We start from the raw sequence: 21,184 nt of genomic DNA, 5'->3' as shown, positions 1-21,184 counted from the left end.
TTTCGAAGTGAGGGTGGCCTGGGGTGTAAAATCTTCAGATACTTTCAGAAGCGTTGATCTCATCTGTCTTATGATTAAAACACCCATGAGTCCGTGCCTTCAAGGGGAGCCTGAGTGTGGGCTGAGGGTCAGGAATTATTTTTCCTGCATTTGACACTTAGGCTGAGCCTCTGCTTTGGGAGAGCGTGTTCATGGTGACACAGTAGAACAATCAGAAGCTGGAGCTAGAGCTGGTAGCCCCCCCCTCCCCCTCAGGGATTCTGGGAGCCCCACCTCCTTTTCTGGGGCTTCTGAATGTTCTGCCGTGTGTAGGGCAGTTGGGATGTGTAAACAAAGCCCAGAGATGTGGATCCAAACTTCTCAATTCAGGCTGCACTTTTGAATCACCGAGGCTGTGCATCTTAAGCCTCCATGAAACTAAGGAATCACCGAAGCATCTTGTGAACGTGCACATTCTGGTCCAGCAGTTCTGGGTGGAGCCTGAGCGTCTGAATTTCTCACAAACTCCAAGGTGACAGCCATGCTGCTTGGCCAAGGACCAAATTTTGAGCAGTAAGTACTAGGGAACTTTTGAAAAATCCTAATGTCCCAGTTAATTCTGCTGATCCTACTTCAAACCAACAGAACCAGTATCTCCAGGAGAGGGACCAGGGAGTCTGTATTATTAAAGGTCCCAGATAGTTCTAAGGAGCAGGTGGCGTGCAAATCCTCTGCTTCAGATGGCGACAGCCCCTGCACAGCGTTCCCAGGGTGAACAGCCTATCACTCCCTGTTGTGGGCTTAACTGTATCCTCCAAAGTCCTGATTATGGTGAAGTCTTAAACACTGCCCCACCTTGTAACCATATTTGGGGGTAAGACCTTGTCCAGCCTAGAGAGTCTGAGCCTCACAGATGCTCACAACGTATTATTTAATCAGTAACTGCAGACTCCTGGGGTTTACGCAGGAGGATTAGGGTAACAGATCACAGACGACACCAGGGGATTGACAGTGAGGTTCCCTTTATTTCTGATTGTTTCTTTATAACCATCCATGCAGGGATCACTCCCCCATCCACCCCCAAGCCCCAATACCCCTCCAGAAATTCAGATTCCTATTTCTAACTCTATGGGGCAAATCTCCCCAAGATCCCATCAACTCCCGAGTCAACAAACATCCCCCCCCCAGCTCTGAATCGCTTTTTCTTTTCCCGCTCACACTGAACAATGGTCAGAAACTGTGGCTTGTGTCCCTTTGAGATGCACCTAGGTCTGGGCGGCCACATGTGAATGCCCAGAAGGAGGTCTGGGATGCGGGTACCCAGCTAGTCAGGCATGTAACAGGGGCACAGGATGGGGTCTGGGTCGTAGAAGGTCCTGTCCCCACAATGGGGACAGGGGTTGGCGCTGAACCAGACCATGCTGGGCCGGCCCGACTCCCGCAGCATCTGCTTCAGCCGGGCGTGCAGCTGGGCCAGCCGGCCCAGGTGCAGGGTGCCCCCCACGTCCTCGTAGCTCTCCAGGGGCGCAGGGTACAGCACGTGGCTCAGCTTGCTCAGCCCCACGGTGTGACACAGCAGGCTCTCCAAGACGGCCATGGAGATGGGGTTGCCACAGAAGCTAAAGGTCATGAGCTGGGAGCAGCGGCTCAGGGCAGGCAGGATGGCACTGAACTGGGCATCCATGATCCCGCACTCGTCCAAGTCCAGGTCCTGGAGGGTGGCAGAGGTTCTCTCGATCAGAACTTGGAGGGGCTCAGAGCTTACATTGGTCAGGCTGACCCCGCTGAGACCCAGGTCCTTCAGCTGAGTGATGCTCGGGGACTGGGACAGATGCATCAGGTCTGATTCCGAAATCAGGCAGTTGGTTATCGACAGGGTCTCCAGGGGGTTCTTCAGGCACCTGGGGAGAGATGGAGCAGTTAGCCCTGGGGGATGGAGGTGGTGGAACCTGGGGTGGGCCAGGCTGTGAGGGAAGAGAGGCCCATTTCACCCAAACCCCAAGTCTTCCAAGGGATGTTGCCATGCGGTGAACAAAGAGGTCAGGTCAGCCCAGGGTCAAACAGAATCCTTTCTCCATTCCTAATCTGCTGTGACCAGGTCAACACATGGGAACCTCAGAGGCTCCCCATGCTCACCCATCAAGCAGGGCACCACGTACCCCTCACAGGTGCTGTGAGCACACATAAGGTAACAGCAGCAGGTGCCTGCTGGGGAGCCTGACCGTGGGTCCCGAGCAGGAAAGGAAATCAGTGATCTTCACTATTGGCAAGCATGACTGGAAATGCTTTCAACTCGGGGTTCCTTCCAGCCACTGCCTGGACCCCACCACCCATCTCTCTGTTCCCAGTGAGGCTACAGGGAGCCAAGAATGAAGGGCTAAGCCAGGTGAGGTCTGGCTACGTCCAGTCTGCAGGGACAAACTCAGGTCACTGTACCACATACCCACTGACCACCCACCGCTTTCCAGTTCTTCACTCTGGATCTCCCCCTTCAGCTCCAGAATCACACACTTCCCACATGTCATCTCACCCATCAGGAGCTTAAAGCAACCCTAAGGTAGACAGGAATTTGAGGCAGGGGGTAGGGAGTGACTCTGGTTGACAAACTGCTGAGTGCAGAGCTTCTGAGCTGAAATCTCATGCCCGAGGGCTTTCCCCTAGCAGTGCCCTCCTCACTTAGTCATTTTCGATCATCTTAACTTGGACATCTCTCTCTGGCAGAATTCCCAGAGCTACTTCCACCTGGCCTGAAGCCCACACAGTAGAGTCCCAGCAAGGGGTCCCTTTGGATGGCATCTGACCTAGTTCACACATCTGACTTACCTATGCGTTGGGATAGAGCAGTGGGATCGTGGGGACCCCCCAGTGGCCTGTGCACCCTAGCACCACCCCCAGCTGGCACGTGGTCCAGAGATGCCCCAGGCGTAACGAGAAGGCAGAGGCCTGCTCTGGTCTGCAGGGAAATGGAGCCACACCTCACCTGAGCACCTGGTCCAGGCGGCCCTCGAGGAAGGAGATGGAGTCGAGGTAGAGCTCCTGCAGGTGGTGCAGACTGAGAAACTGTGCAGTAAGCTGGCTGACACAGTGCTCTTCCTCCCCCGGCGCAGCGTGCGGGGCCATGTGGATGTGGGACAGGAGGAGCCGGCGCAGGTTAACCATCTGGCCCAGGTAAGGCGCGAACCTCCCCAGGGTGGCCAGCTTCCAAGTGCAGTTCACCTCCAGATCCTGGACAGAGTCCAGCTGCACCATTTTCAGCATCTTCTGGATGGTCTGCATTGGCATCGCAAAGATCTTCAGCTTCTGACAGCACAGCCGGAGCGAGCCTCCCCTCTGCTTGACCTTCTTAAGGAGGTAGGTGAGGGACTGGTCAGGGGTGCCCTCCTTGAGGCATAGGTCAATGAGCACCTCCACGGGGACTGGGGGCTGCTTTGGCCCTGCCCTCGAAACTTCCACTCGCCGCCTCTTCCTCATCGGCGGGGCGGCCTCTGGCTCCAGCAGTGAGCACAGGCTGGCCCTGCTGCTGGACCACATGGCCCAGAAGTCCTGGTGAGCGTTCCTGCGCAAATCCAGCACCTGCAGCTTCCACCTCCTGCGGGGTGAATGGCAGATGGACTGAGATGGTCAAGACCAACGGGGACGGAGACAGTGCATCTCAGAACCCAGACAAGGACTCTACACCCCAGATGCCAGCTGCTCCCTGTGCTTCCAGGCCCTTCTTGGTTCCCACTTTAAGTGCCACCAGGAGGGGGAGGGCGCATGTGCCTTTGGTCATCTCTGCATCTTAATCAGCCCTGCCTGCCTGCAAGCCTGTCCAGAGCAGACCGGCCATAGCCCCAAGGCTGCCCTGTGGCCCAGCACCCTCCCTGACACCCCGCTGCATCTTCCTCGGACCCTCAGGCCTATCCACCTACTGGGTCACTCTCACCTGGGGCGGACCTCCTGGGTGAGCAGGACATCCAGGCCATCAATTGCAGCTTGGAAGGTGTCCAGGTGAGGCTGGTGCTCCCTCATCAGGGACCCCAGCGGGAGGCAGGGGAAGGGCCAGGCCTGCACCATGGCCTTCAGCATCTCACTGTGCCTCCCAGCAAAAGCCACCGTGAACAGCGGCGGGAAGAGCTCAGTGGGCAGCTCCTCCAGGGCGGCGATGGCCAAGGCCTCGTCCCGCAGCAGGCTCTGGCCTGCCAGTTCCAGGAGTCGGAGTGGGGTCTGGACGCCCATCCTGAAGAATCTGCTGCGGAATGAGTCCTGGGGGAACATCCAGAGAGCAAGACGTCCTTCTCGGGCCAAGCACGAGTGACCCCATCATCATTCAACCCTCCAGGGACCCAACTCAAGGCTAAAGCCACTGCTCTGGCCAGTGGGTGCCCAGGAGCCTGAGAGCTGACCCACCCTCTTCAGAGAAAAGTTTCTGATTATCACTCAAGGACTGAAAACAGGAAGAATGATTTCAGCCCAGCACAGTCTCTTTCTAAACTCCAACAAATAACCCAGATGGGAAAGATTAAGGAGCACCCGCACAGCCGTTTACAACTCTGTAAATGAGACACACTGCTGTAATAAGACAGATAAACAACAGGGACCCACTGTATAGCACAGGGTACCATATTCAGTATCTTGTAATATATAATGGGAAAAAATCTGAAAAAGTATATACAGAGAGTATATGTGTAACTGAATCACTTTGCTGTACACCTGAAACTGACACAACATTGTAAATCAACTGTATCTCAACCAAAACTTCATTTTAAAAAATCTTAACTACTCCCCTCACAATTTAAAAAAAAATCTGTAAATGAGAAACCATAAAAGCAGCATGACAGTATTTGCTAGTATGTAGAGGGTACAGATGAAAAAAAAAACCCTCCAAAATGCCCCTTTTATGTGTCTCTTCAGTGAATATCATTATTACCACTTGGCTCAGGGGAGCAAAGAGCTCACATTCAGAACAGAGCCTCCACTCTTTAAAATAGTATATGGAATTTTTTGAAAAAGCTTTTAGTTTTTAAAACAAAAACGAACAAATAAAAAATTCTTCAAACTAGTAAAATCACACAACCATAAATAATCATAATCACTGGTCACAAACCAAAAATGTGAAACATCATCCAAAAATTCCAATTAATTAGATGTCTTCCATTTTTAAAAAATCCTATTCGGTTAAGAAATAGAGTAACCGTCTGTAAGAATGACATAAACCAAAGCAGGAATCAAAGCGTTTGGGATTAAGGCAAAACTGCGTTTAGAAGAAAAAGCAAGGCCTGCTTTTGCAAACGTGTATGGAAAGACAAAGAAAAGTTCTCTGGGTGATTGATGTTGGCCTGAGGGGCCTGCCCGAGGAGACCCAGGCTCGGGCAGCACTCAGAGCCCAAGGATCCTGACACCAGAGTGGGTGGGCGTGGTGCAGGGAACCTTCTGCTCCAGGCCTCGGGGTCCCGCCTCTGGCTCCCCAGAAGCAGTTACAGGCCTCTCTGGCCACACTTTCAGATCCTAGCTGAAATTTCCATTTCCAACTGAAAGCGAAATCTTATCGCTGGATCTCCACCCAGCTAATGCTGCTTGGATCTTTGACTTTCTCCTTACATACAATTGATGGGATCATATGCCCACTCATGAGAGAGGTAGATAAAAAAGAGAACACCAACCTGGAAGTATATTCGTTGAGGGAGTTTGGGCCACATCAAAATTATCCAAATGTTTGAGGTAAGACAGCTATATGCAGACAGTGGGGTCACCCCACAAGAAAAAGAAAGAAACAAAATAAAATTCCTGGGTACCAAACAGTCACTTACATGTTACCTAAAACTGTAAAATAAACGTGTGCTCATCCATGGGAGAACAGAGGTACAACTGAGGGGCAGTGGATATTCCAGATTTTAAGGGTCAAGGCTTCCCCAGAGGGGGAGGGCAGGTCAAAATTAACACTAAGAGTTAACCAGGAGGAGGCAGTGGCCAAGCGTTTGTAATGAGACCAAGGAAATCACCCAGGACCGGGAAAAGTGTACTTTGTTTGGAAAATTTCCAAGACTTTTGTCTGGATGGACTTGAGAAATTGCAAGTGGATTGGCTAAAGAGGAAACCAGGTGGATCCCTTAATCCCAAAACAAACCCACAACCCAGTCTTCCTCCCTCCCTGGAGGGAAAGGGCGTTCCCTCCCAGAAACTGGAATCAGCTAACCAGCTTGAGAAGATTAAATGTAGGAATGTGGATTGGGAGTGGCCTGAATAGTAGCGGTGGCCAAACCTGGGACACTCCCTGTCCAGTTCTGAAAGCCACTGAGGGGTCAGAGCTGTGGGCTCCTTGGGATCTTGAAATCAAAGAGAGAAATAAAGGCGGGGCCAAGATTGGGTGACCTTTCCCACACCTCAGCCCCTCCCAGGAAGCTGGTCAGGCCCAGGCACTGTCCAGGGTTCTGGACCCTAACCATGCTCTTCAAAGACCCCTTCCCAAGCGTAATTTGACATTTCCTCAACCCTAGGGAACAAATGATGCAAAAGCAGCTTCAAAAGCCCCTAGCCTCTCCCCTAAGCCTCTCATGCACAGGGATGCTGATGAGAGCATGCCATTAAGCCCAGAAATAAGTCAGTTTTTCCTCTGGCTCCACCTTAAGCACAGGTGCGCTTACACTGATGCCTCTCCGTTTCCCCTTAGGAGATGTGAAGCTACATTTGTACCGAAGGGCCTGGGGCTGATTCCCGTGCTGGGCTGGCTCACACCTTGGTTCTCCTGAGGTTTCAGAACACAGAGAGACGGAACCTCTGCATCGCGATGATTCTCCGGGCCTCTCCACCCCCTGCATTGTGATGCCGTAACAATGCTTCTGCTCCACTGGCGAGGAAGAGGCAGGCACTCTCGGAAGGATACTTTCCATTTTGGTAATTTCCCAGAGACTGCTTTCTCCAAATTCCTACCATTCCATTTGCCTAGGACAGGGTTAAGTCAGAACGTGTACTATGGGCATTTTAACTCCCAGGCAATCACCATCACCAATCAGCAGCAGGAGATGGAGATGAGCGACAATAACCAGAAATGTCCCTGTTATGGGGCAGCCACTGGGCGCAGTTGTAGTGCTGGTGCTTTCCATCTAGTGCCTCAAATAACCATCACAAAAAAGCTACAGTTCACTGTTAGTTTCATTTTCAGCCTAGTGAATCCGGTACCCAGCCAGGGGAGGACACTGCTGTGCTCCGTGCAGGGGGTAGCCCGTAGACATGCTCCGGGAGAGGTTTGGATGGATCCGCCCCAGTGAGCATTAGAACACATGGACTGACTTCCCATGGACCTCAGGGAAACAGGAAATGGCAGATGTCCACACATGGGATGTTTCCATGGGCTCCCAGTGTCCAGGAGATCAAAGGAGCCAGGAGGCACCACTGTCTTCGAATGATCTAAAAATGTGCACTATTAACCAAACAGTCTTCCCCTGTCAAGCAGGGGACACCCCTCTGCCCACCTCCACCTCCACGCACTTTGTCCTGGATGCTGTTCTGCTGGAGGAGGGTCAATGGTCCTCAGGGTTCCAGGACCATTGGTATTAGCCCCGAAGGCACAATCTGCTATGCCTCATGCTGACGGCTGGCAGGAGGCACTGGGCAAAGTGGATGCAGTCACAGGGTCATCTTCTGCCCAGCTGGCCCCCTCCTACCACCTTGACACCCAGACTCCCCCTTCTATCAGCAATCCTTGATTTACTCAAAACATTTATGGGGTGCCTGGGGTGCCTCAACTGCTGTTCTGGGAGACAGCAAGGGACACCCAGGGAAAGAGCCTGACCTTCCTCTAGTTATTAAATACCAGGAAGGTGATGAATCACATGATAAATGTAATTAACATTGCTGCCGGTGATACGTGAAACTCGTTGAGAGTAAATCCTAAGAGTTCTCATTACAGGGGAAAATTTTTTTTCTACTTTATAATTTTGTATCCATGTAAGATGATGGATGTTCACTAAACTGGGGCCATCACTGCACCATGTAGGTAAGTCGAATGGTGATGCTCCACCCCTTAAACTCATCCAGCGCTGTCAATGCTATCTCAATATGACTGGAAGAAAAACAATGTCTTGGTTTTCTGCTCAGTGTATCTCTAAGGCATGGACCTGGTGTTCTACTAAGCAGACAAATGAAAAGGAAGCAAGCCAAAAAAAATAATAACAGGCCACCTGGTCTGCAAGGTGGAGCAGGGCCATCGAGGTGACAATGCCCACTCAAATTTCAAAGCAACCTTCGTGATCTAAGGCAAAGCTATGATTTTCCTGCAGCCATGACGTATTTTTTCAAAACATTAGGAATTCTCTTATGTGATTGGTTGTAAATGTTTAGAGAAGTTAGAAAAAATTAAAATAGTAAAACTACTTTTTTTTTTTTTTTTTTTTTTTAGTATTCTGTGATTTTAAGCCCCAACAGTTAAAATGGTTTGTTTCTTTGGGAAAAACTCATCAAGAGTAGTTTCAACATCAGTTGCCTTTTTTTTTTTTTTATTTGCCTTCTTATCACGTAAGTTTCACTGGGGGCGAACATCTTTTCCACGCCCTGGTGAACTGTCACACTGCCTCCTAAGCCTAGATCTGCTTCCAACATTTTATCCGTTGTGCTTTTAGGGCCTGAAAGATCTCAGAGTTTCTCTACTGTGAAGAGATCTGCTGGCATCACTGCCTCTGGGACATCTTCATTTTTCAGTTACAACCATGTTCAGTCATTCACGCTTTTCTGGGAGATCGGGAATGTGAGCTCGAAGCTGGATTCGGAATCAGAACAGTGGGTAAACATCAATTTTTTCTTTCCATGTGCAGCGACTAAGGCTCAGAAGGGGGAGTCACAGAGCGGGCCACAGGTGGGTGACCCGGGAATGAGGCCCCTGGCTCCTGGCCCAGGGCTCCCTAAGCCTTCACTTGCGCCAGCCCAATGGGAGGGTGCCCAGAGAAGTCGCCTGAGGACAGGAACATCCCACTCTATCTGTGGGAGGCAGACAAAGTCGGGGACGAGAGGGGAGGACAGGAGCCCCCATTTAGGGGGCACTGCCCATCACAATCCAGGGACTCAGCAGGTATGTGGGTCCTGCCAGGTCTCCTAGGAGGAGGGGGAGGGGTGCAATAATTGAAGAGAAATCTGTAAAGACCTGCGCTCACTGCCTCGAGGCACCTGTGCTCAGCAGTTGTCCCCCTGGAGTTCAGAGCATCTCCTGGGAGGAAACCTCCCAGCGCTGCAGGCCCCTGACAGGAGCAAGTCAGCAGATGTGCTGAGGGTGTGTCACCAAGGGCCTGGGGAGCAGACTGCATGAGACGGGGGCTAAGAAGGGTGTGGGGAGCCCAGCTCCCACTGTGGCTTCAGGAGCACAGCTCCGGAGCATCTCCCCTGTGGCCTGGGCCCTGCTCACCCTCCTGTCCGCGGGGGGTGAGAAGCACTAAGGGGCCTTCTAGCAGCCCAGGGCTGACCCTTCTCCCTCTGCCCCAAACTCCTCCAGAGTCATGACCCTGACCTCTCCCCTTTGCACATCCTCCTCCTCTCAGGGTCCCAGGTCCAGTCTGTCCTGACACAGGCACTGTGTCTGCGGCTCTGGGACACAAGTTCACCACACCCTGCTCTGGAGGCAGCAGTGACGCTGGGGGTTACCAGGCCTCCTGGTATCAACAGCACCCATAGGCTTCTCTATACCCCCAATGCACAAGGTCGTCCTCAGGCCTGGGGTCCCCTCTCCATCCTCCAGCTCCAAGTCTGGCCACGTGGCCTCCCCAGCCTCCTTGGGCTGCGGTGGGAGGACTCGCTATGCTGTCTTGTTGCTTTCTTTCCCAGAGTGGCGCCTACCTCCAGTGGTCCCAGCCCCAGCTTAGGGAGACTACAATCCCCCAGGGCTCACCCACCCTATCCCTGCGTGACACCACACAGGAGCCAAATCTCGGGTCTGATGCCAGCCCTGCTCCTTCACCCTGAATACAGGTTCTGAATGTCACCGTGGCTTCAGAAATGGGTCCCCAGCATGCTGAAACTGCTTCTTATAAAAAGGCAGCAGGAGGGGGCGTGGGGAGAGCTCAGTGGTAGAGAACGTGCTTAGCATGCACGAGGTTCTGGGTTCAATCCCCAGTACCTCCATTTAATAAATTAAAAAATAAACCTAATTACCTGCCCACCACCAACAACAAAAAACAAAGGCAACAGGAAGGATGCTCCATTGGGGAAGTGACTTGGAAAGATAAAGGCTGTCCCTCATCTTCCTTCCCCTGTGAGGGCCTCAGGATGCAGACTCCATCCAGCTCCAGCACGATGACCAGCACGGAGAGGATGAGCGGGCTTCTTGGGACACCGAGACTGTCCAGGGGACCAGCTTACCTGAAGATGTCTTCCACCCACACTGGTCCAGCTCCGACTGGCCTCAGGTCCTCCAAAACTCGGTCACCAGTGTCCACCCAAGTCTGAGAGCAAGAACCAAAATGCTACAAAAACAGGGACTGCGTGTGAACACGTGTACTGACCAAGCCACGGGCTCCCAAGAAAATCTCTGGGAACACTGCTGAGGGCAAAACTGAAAACTGGAGCACCGAACCCGCCCTTTCCGCGCCAGTCTCCTCCTACTGCCAAACCCGACTAATTTCTCATGGGCTGAACCAGCGGTCAACCGAAGGGCAGACCCTGGGCTCAGGTCAAAATCACCTTCCCCTCTAGGACACTGACCTCTATCTTGCAGTCACATTTCTGACCCCCATGCCCTGGCAACTCCAGAGGGGACAGGTTCTTAGAGCGGCCACCCCATTTCCAGCGCAAACCGGCCGGCTGACGAGCTCCAGCGATAATGCAGACCGGGTTCGGTGGACTATTACGTCTACAGATCATGGCTGCGGCCCCCTCCACAGAGCACGTGGCCCGGGCCCGCCCAAGGCGAGCGCCCCACTCCGTCTGGCCTTCACAGCAGACCAACATTGTGATAACTCGTTTTCAGGTAGAAAATAGGCGGGGGCCCATGGGGGTCACCAGGGACTAGATCAAGGTCACCTTGCGGGGAAGCGGAGCAATCAGGGCTGAAACTCACGTTTTGTGCGGCCACGCCTCGCCACGCGGTCCCCTCTCAGACGCTGTGGAGAGAGAACTGCTGAGTCAGCAGCTCCCCACCCGGAAACCATGCGGTCGGACCAATCCCGGTTTCTGTTTCCTCCTGGGGAAAGTCTCACGAGATCCTGGGATCGCGAGTGGGGTCACCCAGAGAGGCCGGAAGGGGTTGGTTTTAATAGGCTGGGCTGGCATGGGGAGAGGGGTAGGGGTGGGGCCCGTGGCCACGCCCATGGGACTGTGCGGGGTCGGGGATACGGAGTACAGCTAGGGTTGCAGAATGGGGATGGGATGGGGGTCCTGTAGAGAGACGAATGTAGGATGCGTGGGATGGGGATGGAGTGGGGGGATGGGTGAGGTGGGGTTAAGGGATGGAGATGGAATGAGGGTGGGGGTGGAGTTGGGTGGAGGGATGCTGTGGCGATGGAGGGTGGAATGGAGGATGGGAGTAAGGCATGGAGTGGGATGAGGGGCCTCTTAGGCCCAAAGGGTGAGGCGGAGTGGCCTAGAAACTCCCACCTCCAACTCCCTCCCCACTCCCCACCTCTGGGCCTGTGCTTTAGGCAAACACTTTCCCCTTGATGGGACTCGGGTGTCATTGAAAGTTCCGGCCCCCATGAGCGAGGGTTCTCGCCCCACCCTACCCCCCTCGTGTAGATGAGATGTCCCTCCCCTTGGCCAGTCCAATGCCCTCTACTCTACGGACTTTACCGCTTGCGTGCCTCCTGGTGGAGAGGAGACCCCAGCTGGGGTTGGATTAGACTGTCCTCCCTCCAGACCTTGCTTTCCTCTGTTTGTGCCCCCCCCTTCCCCCACGAGTTGGTTTTCCAGCTTTTTCAGAAGCCACAAATTCCGCGTCTGGTCTACTCACCCCTGTCTGGTCTCCGCGGTCCCTCCGATGGCCTCAGCTTGCCCTGGTCCTGAGCTCAGGCTTCTGTACTTTCCACCCAGGGACCCCTTCGGACAAAGTCACGACGGGGCCTGGAAACAACGGACAATGTGGGCGGGACCTTTCTGAGGAGCTTCCAAGGATGCTGAGCTAGGTGGGAGGCCCCCCAGCGCCCGGAACTAGCCTTCCCTGGAGCCAGCAGTGCCCCTCAACCCTCGGTATCGCGTGTCCCGGCCACCAGGGGGCACCAGGGACCTGAAACGCAGGACCTTGCAGAGCAGATTTTGGCGCCTCCACCCCGCCAGTCCCTCTGCTGGAGAAAGTCAGTCTTCTGGAGATAAGGTGAGAGCCAGATGGGCGGGGATCCTTTTCGTAGGGGGTTGAGAGCCGGCGGAGCACCCCCTCCTCCTCCGTCACTCTTACTGACCTGAGGGACCGCCTTTGAGTCGTCCTCACTCAAGCCAGGGAGGCACTTGCCCTCCTCGGACTGTGAGACGTTTCTGAAAGTGGGGTCAGGCACTATGTCCTTGTCTTCCCAGTGACCCCAGATCTTTAATCACGGGCCACAAGAAGGCCACGGTGGCTGAGACTAACACGCAGGGCAGTCATGCTGGCAGGGTTTCGTGGATCTACCCTGCCCTTCCCCCAGACATCCCCATGCCTGTGAGCAAAGGAGTTTAAGGGGTCCAGTTACACATGTGAACAAATGAAGGAATGAATGAATGCATAGGTACATACACATGAGGGCCTTGTGTTGATCCCTCCGACCTGGGATTGCCACCTGAAACAGGGCTAATAGAATCCGACTGTTTTCAACGTGGAAGTGGAGACAGCCTCCCCCTCCTGCCTATCCCCCAGACTCATTCAATAAACATTTGTCCTTGTGAGACTGCAGATCCCACGCTCAAGGACATGCATGCTCAGAAGTTTTAGGGTGGAAACAGAGAAAAAAAAAAAAAAACCAAAGCAAACAGAACTCAAACAAGAAGACTATTGTTTTAAAGTGGCAAGTTGTGGCTAAGTCTCTGAAGAAAACAGGACAGAGGATGGACTTGAAATGGAAAGGGTATGGGCTTGAAGATTGCTGGTCCCTATTAGCATGATCTGGCTGCTGGTTTTATTTTCCCTTGTTTTCTTTTCTTTCTCTTTACTTTTTTTTTTCTTGGTGGAGGAGTGGGGATAATTTGGTTTACTTATTTATATCACGCAGGTACAGGGGATTTAACCCAGGACGTGGTGCATGCTAAGCACGGGCTCCACCACTAAGCTATACCCCAACCCCCAACAACTAGGCTTCTGATGTCTGTTTTATATCTGATTGTGTGGGCAAATTCTTCTAGAACAAATCAAATAGGATGGCACTTCCTGTATCTTGAAGTGCCTGAAAATCCCCCAGTAACAGGAGATCTCAAAGGAGAAACCCTCTGTTTACTGCTCGCAGGAAGCACCTGACACCTTCTAGTATTTTCCCTGGGACCTGTCCCGTGTAGACCCCAAGCCACTGGCCCCAAACCCAGCATAAACCTCCATCTGGTGGGTTTCTGACGTGGTTATTCACTCACGGGCACTTTATTGCTGTTATCCATCCTCTGATGATTTGCTGACGATACGATTATGTTCCCCACTCCTCAGGATGGCTCCTTTCCAGCCTTTATTGACTAAGAGAAGTGAACATTCTCATTTGTTGAAGGGCTGATGGAGAGGATGCTGTGATTCATGGCCTGCATCCCATGAAAAGCATGTCGCCCCTGCCATTAGATGTGCAGACAGCCCTGCCCTGCCAGCACCCTCCACAGGCTGAGGGCCCAGGAGGGATCTGCCCCCACCAGATCACGCCCCTTCCCGGGGCAGCCTGAGTGCCGAGATTGGTGGACGCAACAATATACAGGCCAGGATGTGTCACTGCCACGTGGAAGCACTCTGCAGGGCTGTCCCAGCTACTCGGCCCCCACCCTCCAGAAGCTGCCCGCGGGGCCGGCTGAGATTGTCTCATTGCTGTTCTGAGTTCTGAGACTTCCACTGTCCAGTTCTCCTTCCTGTCCTTTCTCCCGGCTCAGGAGTCGGATCTGCACTGCGGTCTGCAGGTTGTCCCTCCTGACCCCTACGCGTTCTCCCTTTATCCTTCCCAGGCCTGGGAAGGATTCTTCAATCTCCTGCATGCCCCTCTCACCTGGTGAACCCCCTTGGAGAGCAAGAATGTCACACCACGGAGTCTCATTCCCTGACCTGCTCCCTCCCATCCCCTGCACTGGAGGTGATGCCAACAGTGCCTCCTGACCATCTAAGCATCAGTTTCCAGGGAAGCCTGGCCTGTGACATGTGGTAACAAGAATGTGGCCTGGAGACTCTTTGGGCAAACACTGGGGTTCAGCTTCCTCACCTAAGCTCTCTCCCTGATTCACTTAACAAACAGCATTATTGAGTGGGCTGTTGGGGTACATTTCTTTGTCTTCAGAAAGATTCAGATATGTGAAATATGAAGATAAGAGAATTTTAAGCAGAGGGGAAGCCTGCACAAAGGCACTGAGGCCAAGGGAATATGGCCATTTGAAGGAAAAGAAATCCACTGGGGCTGGGGGCTCATCACCTGGGGTCAGAGGAGCAGGAGATGAGTGGGGGAGGTGGGCAGCAGACAGATCATGTGATGACCAGAAGCCAAGTAAAGAGATTGGATACTCTTAAATGAAAAGAGAATTTATTTGAGGATATTTTTTCATAATTTTTACATGAAATGATTCATGTTTTAAAGACATGAAGGTGATTTTTTGTGAAAGAACTTTATGGGGGAAAAAAAGAAAGCTGGCAGAGCCCTTGGGTCCCATGGTTCTTGTCCGGGCACATGATGGGGCTTGGACCAAGCAGAGTGGATAGTGACTGGGGACTTCAGGATACAGTTTTGAGACTGTCTGTCTGATTGGAAGTGGGGCATGAAGGAAGGGAAAGAGATGGTGATGACTCCTGGAGGTTTGACTTTTCCTGTGCATTTGTGTTGGATATTTTATCTTTTTTTAAAAAATAGTTGTGTTTGTGCAGAGAAACATCAGCTTTAATTCGACCTCAGAGAAGCAGTAGAGAATTGTTTTCTTGTGTATTTTAGATTTATTTGCTTTGTTTTTATGGCTATTAACAGTAGTTTGTGCTAGTGGTCCTTTTCTCAACCCGTTGGTGGCATTTGTGGTTCCTGATTTCTGTTTCATGTCCTAATGTGTGGGCACATGTATCTAGAAGAGTTTTACATAAGGAAGTGGACTCCTGAGGTGGGAGCCCTGGGTTTGCTCCCACTGCTACCTGAACGTGGGACAGGGAGCAGGGTGGCTCCTTGTGAATATTAGAGGTTTGCTTCTTAGAAGAAGTTCCTGCACACGTGGAAGTTTCCTGGGGCTCCTCCATGGCTTTCCCAAGAGAGGACAGTGCTGGTCCATGTCCCCTCTCTGATGAATTTCTGAGCTTTTACTGCTTAATTGTTTTCTCAAATAACAGACGTGATTATCTAAACCAATGTCTAAAATAAGAAGCATAAAAATATTTGAAACAGACTCAAGCAATAGTGATGAATTAAAATGATCACTTCCCCGAAACATCTTCCTTTCTACTTAGTCCCAGATGCCATCATTGACCACGGAGTCCCTTCTCCTGTGCTCCCAAAATTCAGTTGGTATAAAGAGCTGCCTCACAGGCATAACCTGGTTCCAGAGCTCGGTGGGACGGGCTAGGTGGTCCTGGGGTGAGCGTCTGGGCCACCTGGTGTGGCAGTTGACACACCCCATCCCAGAGGGAGTTCATGGAGAAAGAGAAATGAGCTTAGAGGGGAATCGAAGGGTTTAAGGGGCCCGGTACTGAGCTGGAGGGCGAAGGGAGAGGAGGGGAGGGTGACACCAGAGGGATTTGCAGCCTCAACTTTGCTGCCTCCTAGGTGCTCGGTTGGCACCATGTGAGGCCACCAGGGGGCAGCAATGGCATGGACTTAGGGACAGTACTTGCTGCTTGTACTGTCCTGTATGAAGTTTCAAGAGCTGCTTCCCACAGAACCCCTCTTATGCCCCACAGCGTTTGTGCCCCAACAATTCATCTTCAAAAGTGCTAATAAATGGCCTGGGACTCATGTTCGGGCTGCAGTGGGAAAACACCACAGAGACAGAGGATGGAGGGTCATGAGAAGTCTCCTAACAGTGACTAGAAGGAATGAATGTGATCCTGGTCCCCAGCTCTGCCTTTGATTCTTGGGAAGTAGGGCAATGGGATCTTGCAGCCACCTGGGACACTGTCCTCTCTTTCCCCAATAGCACTGAGGGGACGTCCTGGGATTCCTCACCCAGGAACCACGATGACCCCCACCAGGAACGATGTGAAATCCTTGGGCTGGAACAATTTCACACACCCTGTCATGGACTCAGTCTGTCCTGACTCCAAGTGTGATGAAAGAGTTAATTCACTAGTAAGGTCTGCTGTCCAGGGATAGAGAAGTGTCTAGAATCAACTCCAGGTCAGGGGGTGAGGGAAGCAGGGGCAGGAGCAGATTTGCATGGAGGCCCCGCCCTCCTCTGCAGCAGGGGGAGGGGATAAGAGAGGTCTGGGGGACCAGGCCCAGGGTTGGGGGCTCAGAAGGCAGCACTCTGGGGCATCTCGACCAAGGCCTGGGCTGTGCTACTTGTCACCCTCCTCACTCAGGGCACAGGTGAGGCTCCAGGGAAGGGACATGGGGACATCTGGCTGATCCTTTGTGTCTACATTCTCAGGGTGACCTGGGGCCCAGCCCTGAACTGACCCTAGTGTGTTTTTGCTCTTTTCAGGGTCCTGGGCCCAGTCTGCCCTGACTCAGCCTCCCTTGGTGTCTGGGACTCCGTGACAGACAGTCACCATCTCCTGTGCTGGAACCAGCAGTGATGCTGGGTCTGGAAACTATGTCTCCTGGTACCAACAGGTCCCAAGAACGGCCCCCAAACTCCTGATATATGAGGTCAATAAACGAGCCTCAGGGATCCCTGACCGCTTCTCTGGCTCCAAGTCTGGCAACGTGGCCTCCCTGAGCATCTCTGGGCTCCAGTCTGAGGACAAGGCTGATTGCTCCTGTGCCTCATATACAACTAGTAGCACTGTGCACAGTGGTCCACGTTCATGGGGAAGTGAGACTGCAACCTGCCCTGAGCTCCCTCAGCTCTTCTCTCCTGAACTCAGGATCTCATTTGTTTTTGCTTATTATTTTATTTTGGAAAAATTCCAAACTGAAATGAACCTTTAAGGGTAATACAAAGAACTCCTTCTTAAACTTTTTACCTACTTGGCCAGCTGTGAACATTTTGTGACATTTACATTATCTCCTTATCTCTCATTTTCTCTCTTCCTCTATATGAGCATATGTACCTTTATGTTTATATGCAAATGTATACACAACCAGACAGACACAACACACTCCCGCTGCCCTGTGTGAAGTCTCAAAAGCTGCTGCACCGTGAGCCCCTCCTAAGGGTGATAACTAGTGATGGAGTTTCTCAGATTTATTCTGCCCTTACAAGTCCTTTCTTCTTGAGAGACCCTCAGCAGCCCCAGGCTTTAGCCTCAAATCTAACCTGTCAGCCTTTGTGGAAGATGGGAACAGAGGGATGTGTGAGGATCTCTGTTAAGAGGAAGATTAAAAAGGGGTTGGGAGGGAGGGAGAAGTGCCAGGCCCTGCTTTGGTGCCTAAGAAGTGGCAATTAGAACTCTGTCCTCACCCTTGTTCCACATGGCAAAGTGGGGTATCCCACACATCCAAATGGTAACTCCTATAGCAGGAGTATATAGGGACATCCCAAGGGTGGCTCTTATCCCAGGGGACCACCTCAGGGTCAGTGGTAAGGTCCATTCACTCCTCTAAATGATAGGGTCAAAACAGAGCCCAGGGAATAAGGGCAGAGAGACTGAGTTCGGCTTTAACTGAGGAGTAGGGGAGGAAGTGGCACTGTTTCCAATTGCTACATGTTGTCCTGTCATCAGACTGGATTGGAGAATAAAGCAAGTGGTCACTTGACTCATGGTCCAGAGACGCCTGGGCAGGTGCATGGGCTCAGCTCCTCCTCCTCACCCAGGGTCATCACCAGCTAATTCCCATTGACTGAGGGTGGACCAGGGCAGGACGCTAACCAGAAGCACAGAGGTTCTGCACAGAGAGAAATGTTTTTTGAAATTGTAAATTGTCACGAATACTCTGAAAATGAGAAACAAGGGCTGAGTTGGTATTTAAAAGGCGGAGCAGAGAAAGAGGTTTTGGACCCCTTTTCTGGTCCCCAAACACATAGGAAACAATCTTATGGTTCCCAAGGAAAAGGGGTGGGAAGGGATAAATTTGGGAGTTTAGGATTAAATGTTAGCCACTATATAGAAACATAGATTTTTTTTTAAAGTTTCTTCTATATAGCACAGGGAACTATGTGCAATATCTTGTAATAACCTTTAATGAAAAAGAATATGAAAATGAATGTGTGTATGTCTATGCATGCCTGGACAGTGTGCTGTACACCAGAAAGTGACACATTGTAACTGACTGTACTTCAATTAAAAAAAAAAAGCCTATGGTTACTCTTCCAATAGAACCAAAGTAATAAAATATCAATTCTATCTGAACTAAAAATTAATAGAGTTGCTGGTGGATAAGATAAAGTGATGGGAGCTGGAGGGGATTGGAGGGATCTGGGCCTGAGCTGGGAGGGGAAGCAGTGGGGCAGCAGAAGGGCCCAGCTGGGGTGTCAGCCCTTTTCTGCAGCCTCCCTGATCTCCACTGGCCCCATTGAGGCCACAAGAGGGCAGTGAGGGCCTGGCTTTGGGGAAGGTTCTCCTGTGGTTTCCCTTCCCTGGGTCAGGTCCCACAGCGGCTGCCTCCTGAGCCCCCTCAGGGAGAGTTTGGGGTACATGGTACCCATCGATTCTGCCCTTCACTAGAAACACCAGTAAGTGTCCCCAGGGCCTCCTCCTCAGAGCACCACAGAGACAAGGGACACAGAGACAAGGGGACCATCCTGCTGAGGAGGTCAGATGGGGTGAGGGGTGGACACACACAGCTTTCTTTTGGGGCCAGGAAAAGAATTTGATGTATAATTAACCACAGCCTTTTGGGACGCTGTCCTCACCTTCAACTCACAAAAAACAAGGTGTATTTTGGGGGATTATTAGCGAACGACATCTTGACTCCTGTATATGTCCTCAGGGACATCCAAGGCTGGCTCTTTCTTCAGGGCACTGTAATGGATAGTGTGTCCTGACTGAGAAAACATATACAAGAATTTTAATCCTCTCAAGTTAGCTTCTATAATAGGGATAGAGAAGTGTCTAGAATCAAGTCCAGGTCAGGGGGTGGGGGAAGCAGGGGTAGGAACAGATTTGCTTGGAAGCCACACCCTCCTCTGCAGCAGGGGAAGGGGATAAGAGAGGTCTGGGGGACAAGGACCAGGGTTGGGGGCTCAGAAGGCAGCGCTCTGGGGCATCTCCACCATGGCCTGGGCTCTGCTCCTTGTCACCCTCCTCACTCAGGGCACAGGTGAGGCTCCAGGGAAGGGACATGGGGACATCTGGCTGATCCTTTGTGTCTACATCTTCAGGGTGACCTGGGGCCCAGCCCTGAACTGACCCTAGTGTGTTTTTGCTCTTTTCAGGGTCCTGGGCCCAGTCTGCCCTGACTCAGCCTCCCTTGGTGTCTGGGACTCCGTGACAGACAGTCACCATCTCCTGTGCTGGAACCAGCAGTGATGCTGGGTCTGGAAACTATGTCTCCTGGTACCAACAGCTCCCAGGAACGGCTCCCAAACTACTGATCTATGATGTCAGTAGTCGGTCCTCAGGGATCACTGATCGCTTCTCTGGCTCCAAGTCTGGCAACACGGCCTCCCTGACTACCTCTGGGCTCCAGTCTGAGGACGAAGCTGATTATTACTGTGCCTCATATAGAAGCAGCAACAATGTGCACAGTGGTCCACGTTCATGGGGAAGTGAGACCACAACCTGCCCTGAGCTCACAGGCTGTCTCCTTGCTCAAAAGATGCTTCCATGCCCTGAGCAGCAGGCTTGTGCAGCTTCGCCATGAATTGTCTGGGCACCTCTCTCCTCCCACGGTGAAGGCGACAGGAAACATACACCTTGCATTATTCCCTTCGCAAGGTAATTGCTTCCTCTTCCCAGGAGACATGGGTCCCAAATGGGCCACTCTTTCCAGGTCTTCATCAGCAGTGTGATGGTTAGTGGTCTCTGTCTACCTGCCTGGGGTAAGAGGTGCCTGTGCTGCTGCAAAAACACCATTTCTTGATGTGTCTGTGAGGCTGTGTCCAGAGAAGATTAGAACTGGAATCCATTTCTTAGTCAAGAAGATCACTGGTGCCAATGGCGGTGGGCAGGGTCCCTGAGTGGAGGGTCTGAATAGAACAAAAAGGTGGGGAAAGGGGTGTGTGCTCCCTCCACGTCATCAGAGACGTCGTCTTCTCCTGACCTGGGTCACTGGCACTGTTGGGTCTTTAGCTGTTGAACTCAGACCAGGACTTACATCACTGGCCCCCAAGTCATAGGCCTCTGGACTCAAACTGAATTAAATCACTGGCTTTCTGGGTTCTCCAGCCCTCTCCGGGGGGCCCCTCCCCTCCCAAGTGCAGGGTTATGGTCACGGCCAGCAGAGTCACAGCGGCCATGAGAACAATCTGACGGGCACTGATCAATGTCACTGGCTTGGTGATCAAGGTGTTCCTAGGGGTGAAATAGGCAGGAAGCTGGCTAAATACTTACTTGAGCTTGTAGGATAAGAAGGTCTAAGTCCAGTGAGCAAAAGTTTAACTCAACTCACAAAAAGAGAGTCACAGCCCCTCAGTCAGTGGATTCCGAGCCTGGAGCCAGTTTACAGACCCAGACTCCCATGAAGGAAAGGGAGGCTCCGTCCCCTTGAGGAGGAACTCCAGTGCATCACTGAAGATTCATACTGTTGGTCTTTCTCCCGGGCTTCCCCAAGGCACCAATAGCCTTTATCGGGGTAACTGTGCTTTGGGGAAAAGGAAATAATCAGACTTTTCAGGGACTACTGGACCCCGGCTGTGAACTGACATTGGTTCTGGGATCCTCAAACCTCACCGTGGCCCTCCAGTGAGAGTCGGGGTTTCTAGAGATCAGCTGAACAGTGAATGGTGTTTTATCTCAGGTCTGTGTCAAAGTAGCTCGGGTGGGTCCCTGAATCCATCCTGTGGTCATTTCTCCAGTTTTAGAATATAGTTACCATGTGGCTTGAACTGCCCACCATGAACTGGGTGCCATCTGACCCACTGAACTATA

The 21,184-nt window shown here is 52.1% G+C and overlaps 1 protein-coding gene and 1 long non-coding RNA gene across 13 annotated transcripts; one reads left to right on the top strand and one right to left on the bottom strand.

Moving 5' to 3' along the window:
- Positions 1-984: 984 nt before the first annotated feature.
- On the bottom strand, positions 985-12,019 carry PRAME (PRAME nuclear receptor transcriptional regulator). 9 transcript variants are annotated; one of them, XM_072952965.1, is made up of 9 exons: positions 11,888-12,019; positions 11,000-11,042; positions 10,303-10,406; positions 6,603-6,900; positions 6,155-6,285; positions 5,622-5,688; positions 3,905-4,224; positions 2,960-3,568; positions 985-1,880 (listed from the first exon to the last, which is right to left on the bottom strand). In XM_072952965.1, the coding sequence occupies exons 4-9, from the start codon at positions 6,846-6,848 to the stop codon at positions 1,304-1,306; spliced, it is 1,950 nt and encodes a 649-aa protein (XP_072809066.1). In that variant the 5' UTR covers positions 6,849-6,900; positions 10,303-10,406; positions 11,000-11,042; positions 11,888-12,019; the 3' UTR covers positions 985-1,303. The 9 variants fall into 9 exon arrangements, with proteins under 9 accessions (XP_072809066.1, XP_072809067.1, XP_072809070.1 ...); XM_072952966.1 differs by lacking the exon at positions 11,888-12,019 and having other exon boundaries at positions 10,303-10,385; positions 11,000-11,106; XM_072952969.1 differs by lacking the exon at positions 11,888-12,019 and having other exon boundaries at positions 6,221-6,285; positions 11,000-11,104.
- LOC140690857 (uncharacterized) lies at positions 6,770-19,930 on the top strand. Of its 4 annotated transcripts, none has more exons than XR_012066189.1 (6): positions 6,770-6,852; positions 8,577-8,737; positions 10,201-10,909; positions 11,968-12,247; positions 16,696-16,826; positions 19,531-19,930. It is a non-coding gene; the product is annotated as an uncharacterized lncRNA (long non-coding RNA). The 4 variants fall into 4 exon arrangements; XR_012066188.1 differs by having other exon boundaries at positions 16,696-16,862; XR_012066187.1 differs by lacking the exon at positions 19,531-19,930 and having other exon boundaries at positions 10,209-10,909; positions 16,696-17,187.
- The last annotated feature ends 1,254 nt before the right edge of the window (positions 19,931-21,184 follow it).

This window comes from Vicugna pacos, chromosome 32, assembly GCF_048564905.1.
Source record: "Vicugna pacos chromosome 32, VicPac4, whole genome shotgun sequence".
NCBI lineage: Eukaryota > Metazoa > Chordata > Mammalia > Artiodactyla > Camelidae > Vicugna > Vicugna pacos.
The sequence above is the reverse complement of the archived record's forward strand: the minus strand, read 5'-3'. Positions and strand labels throughout refer to the sequence as shown.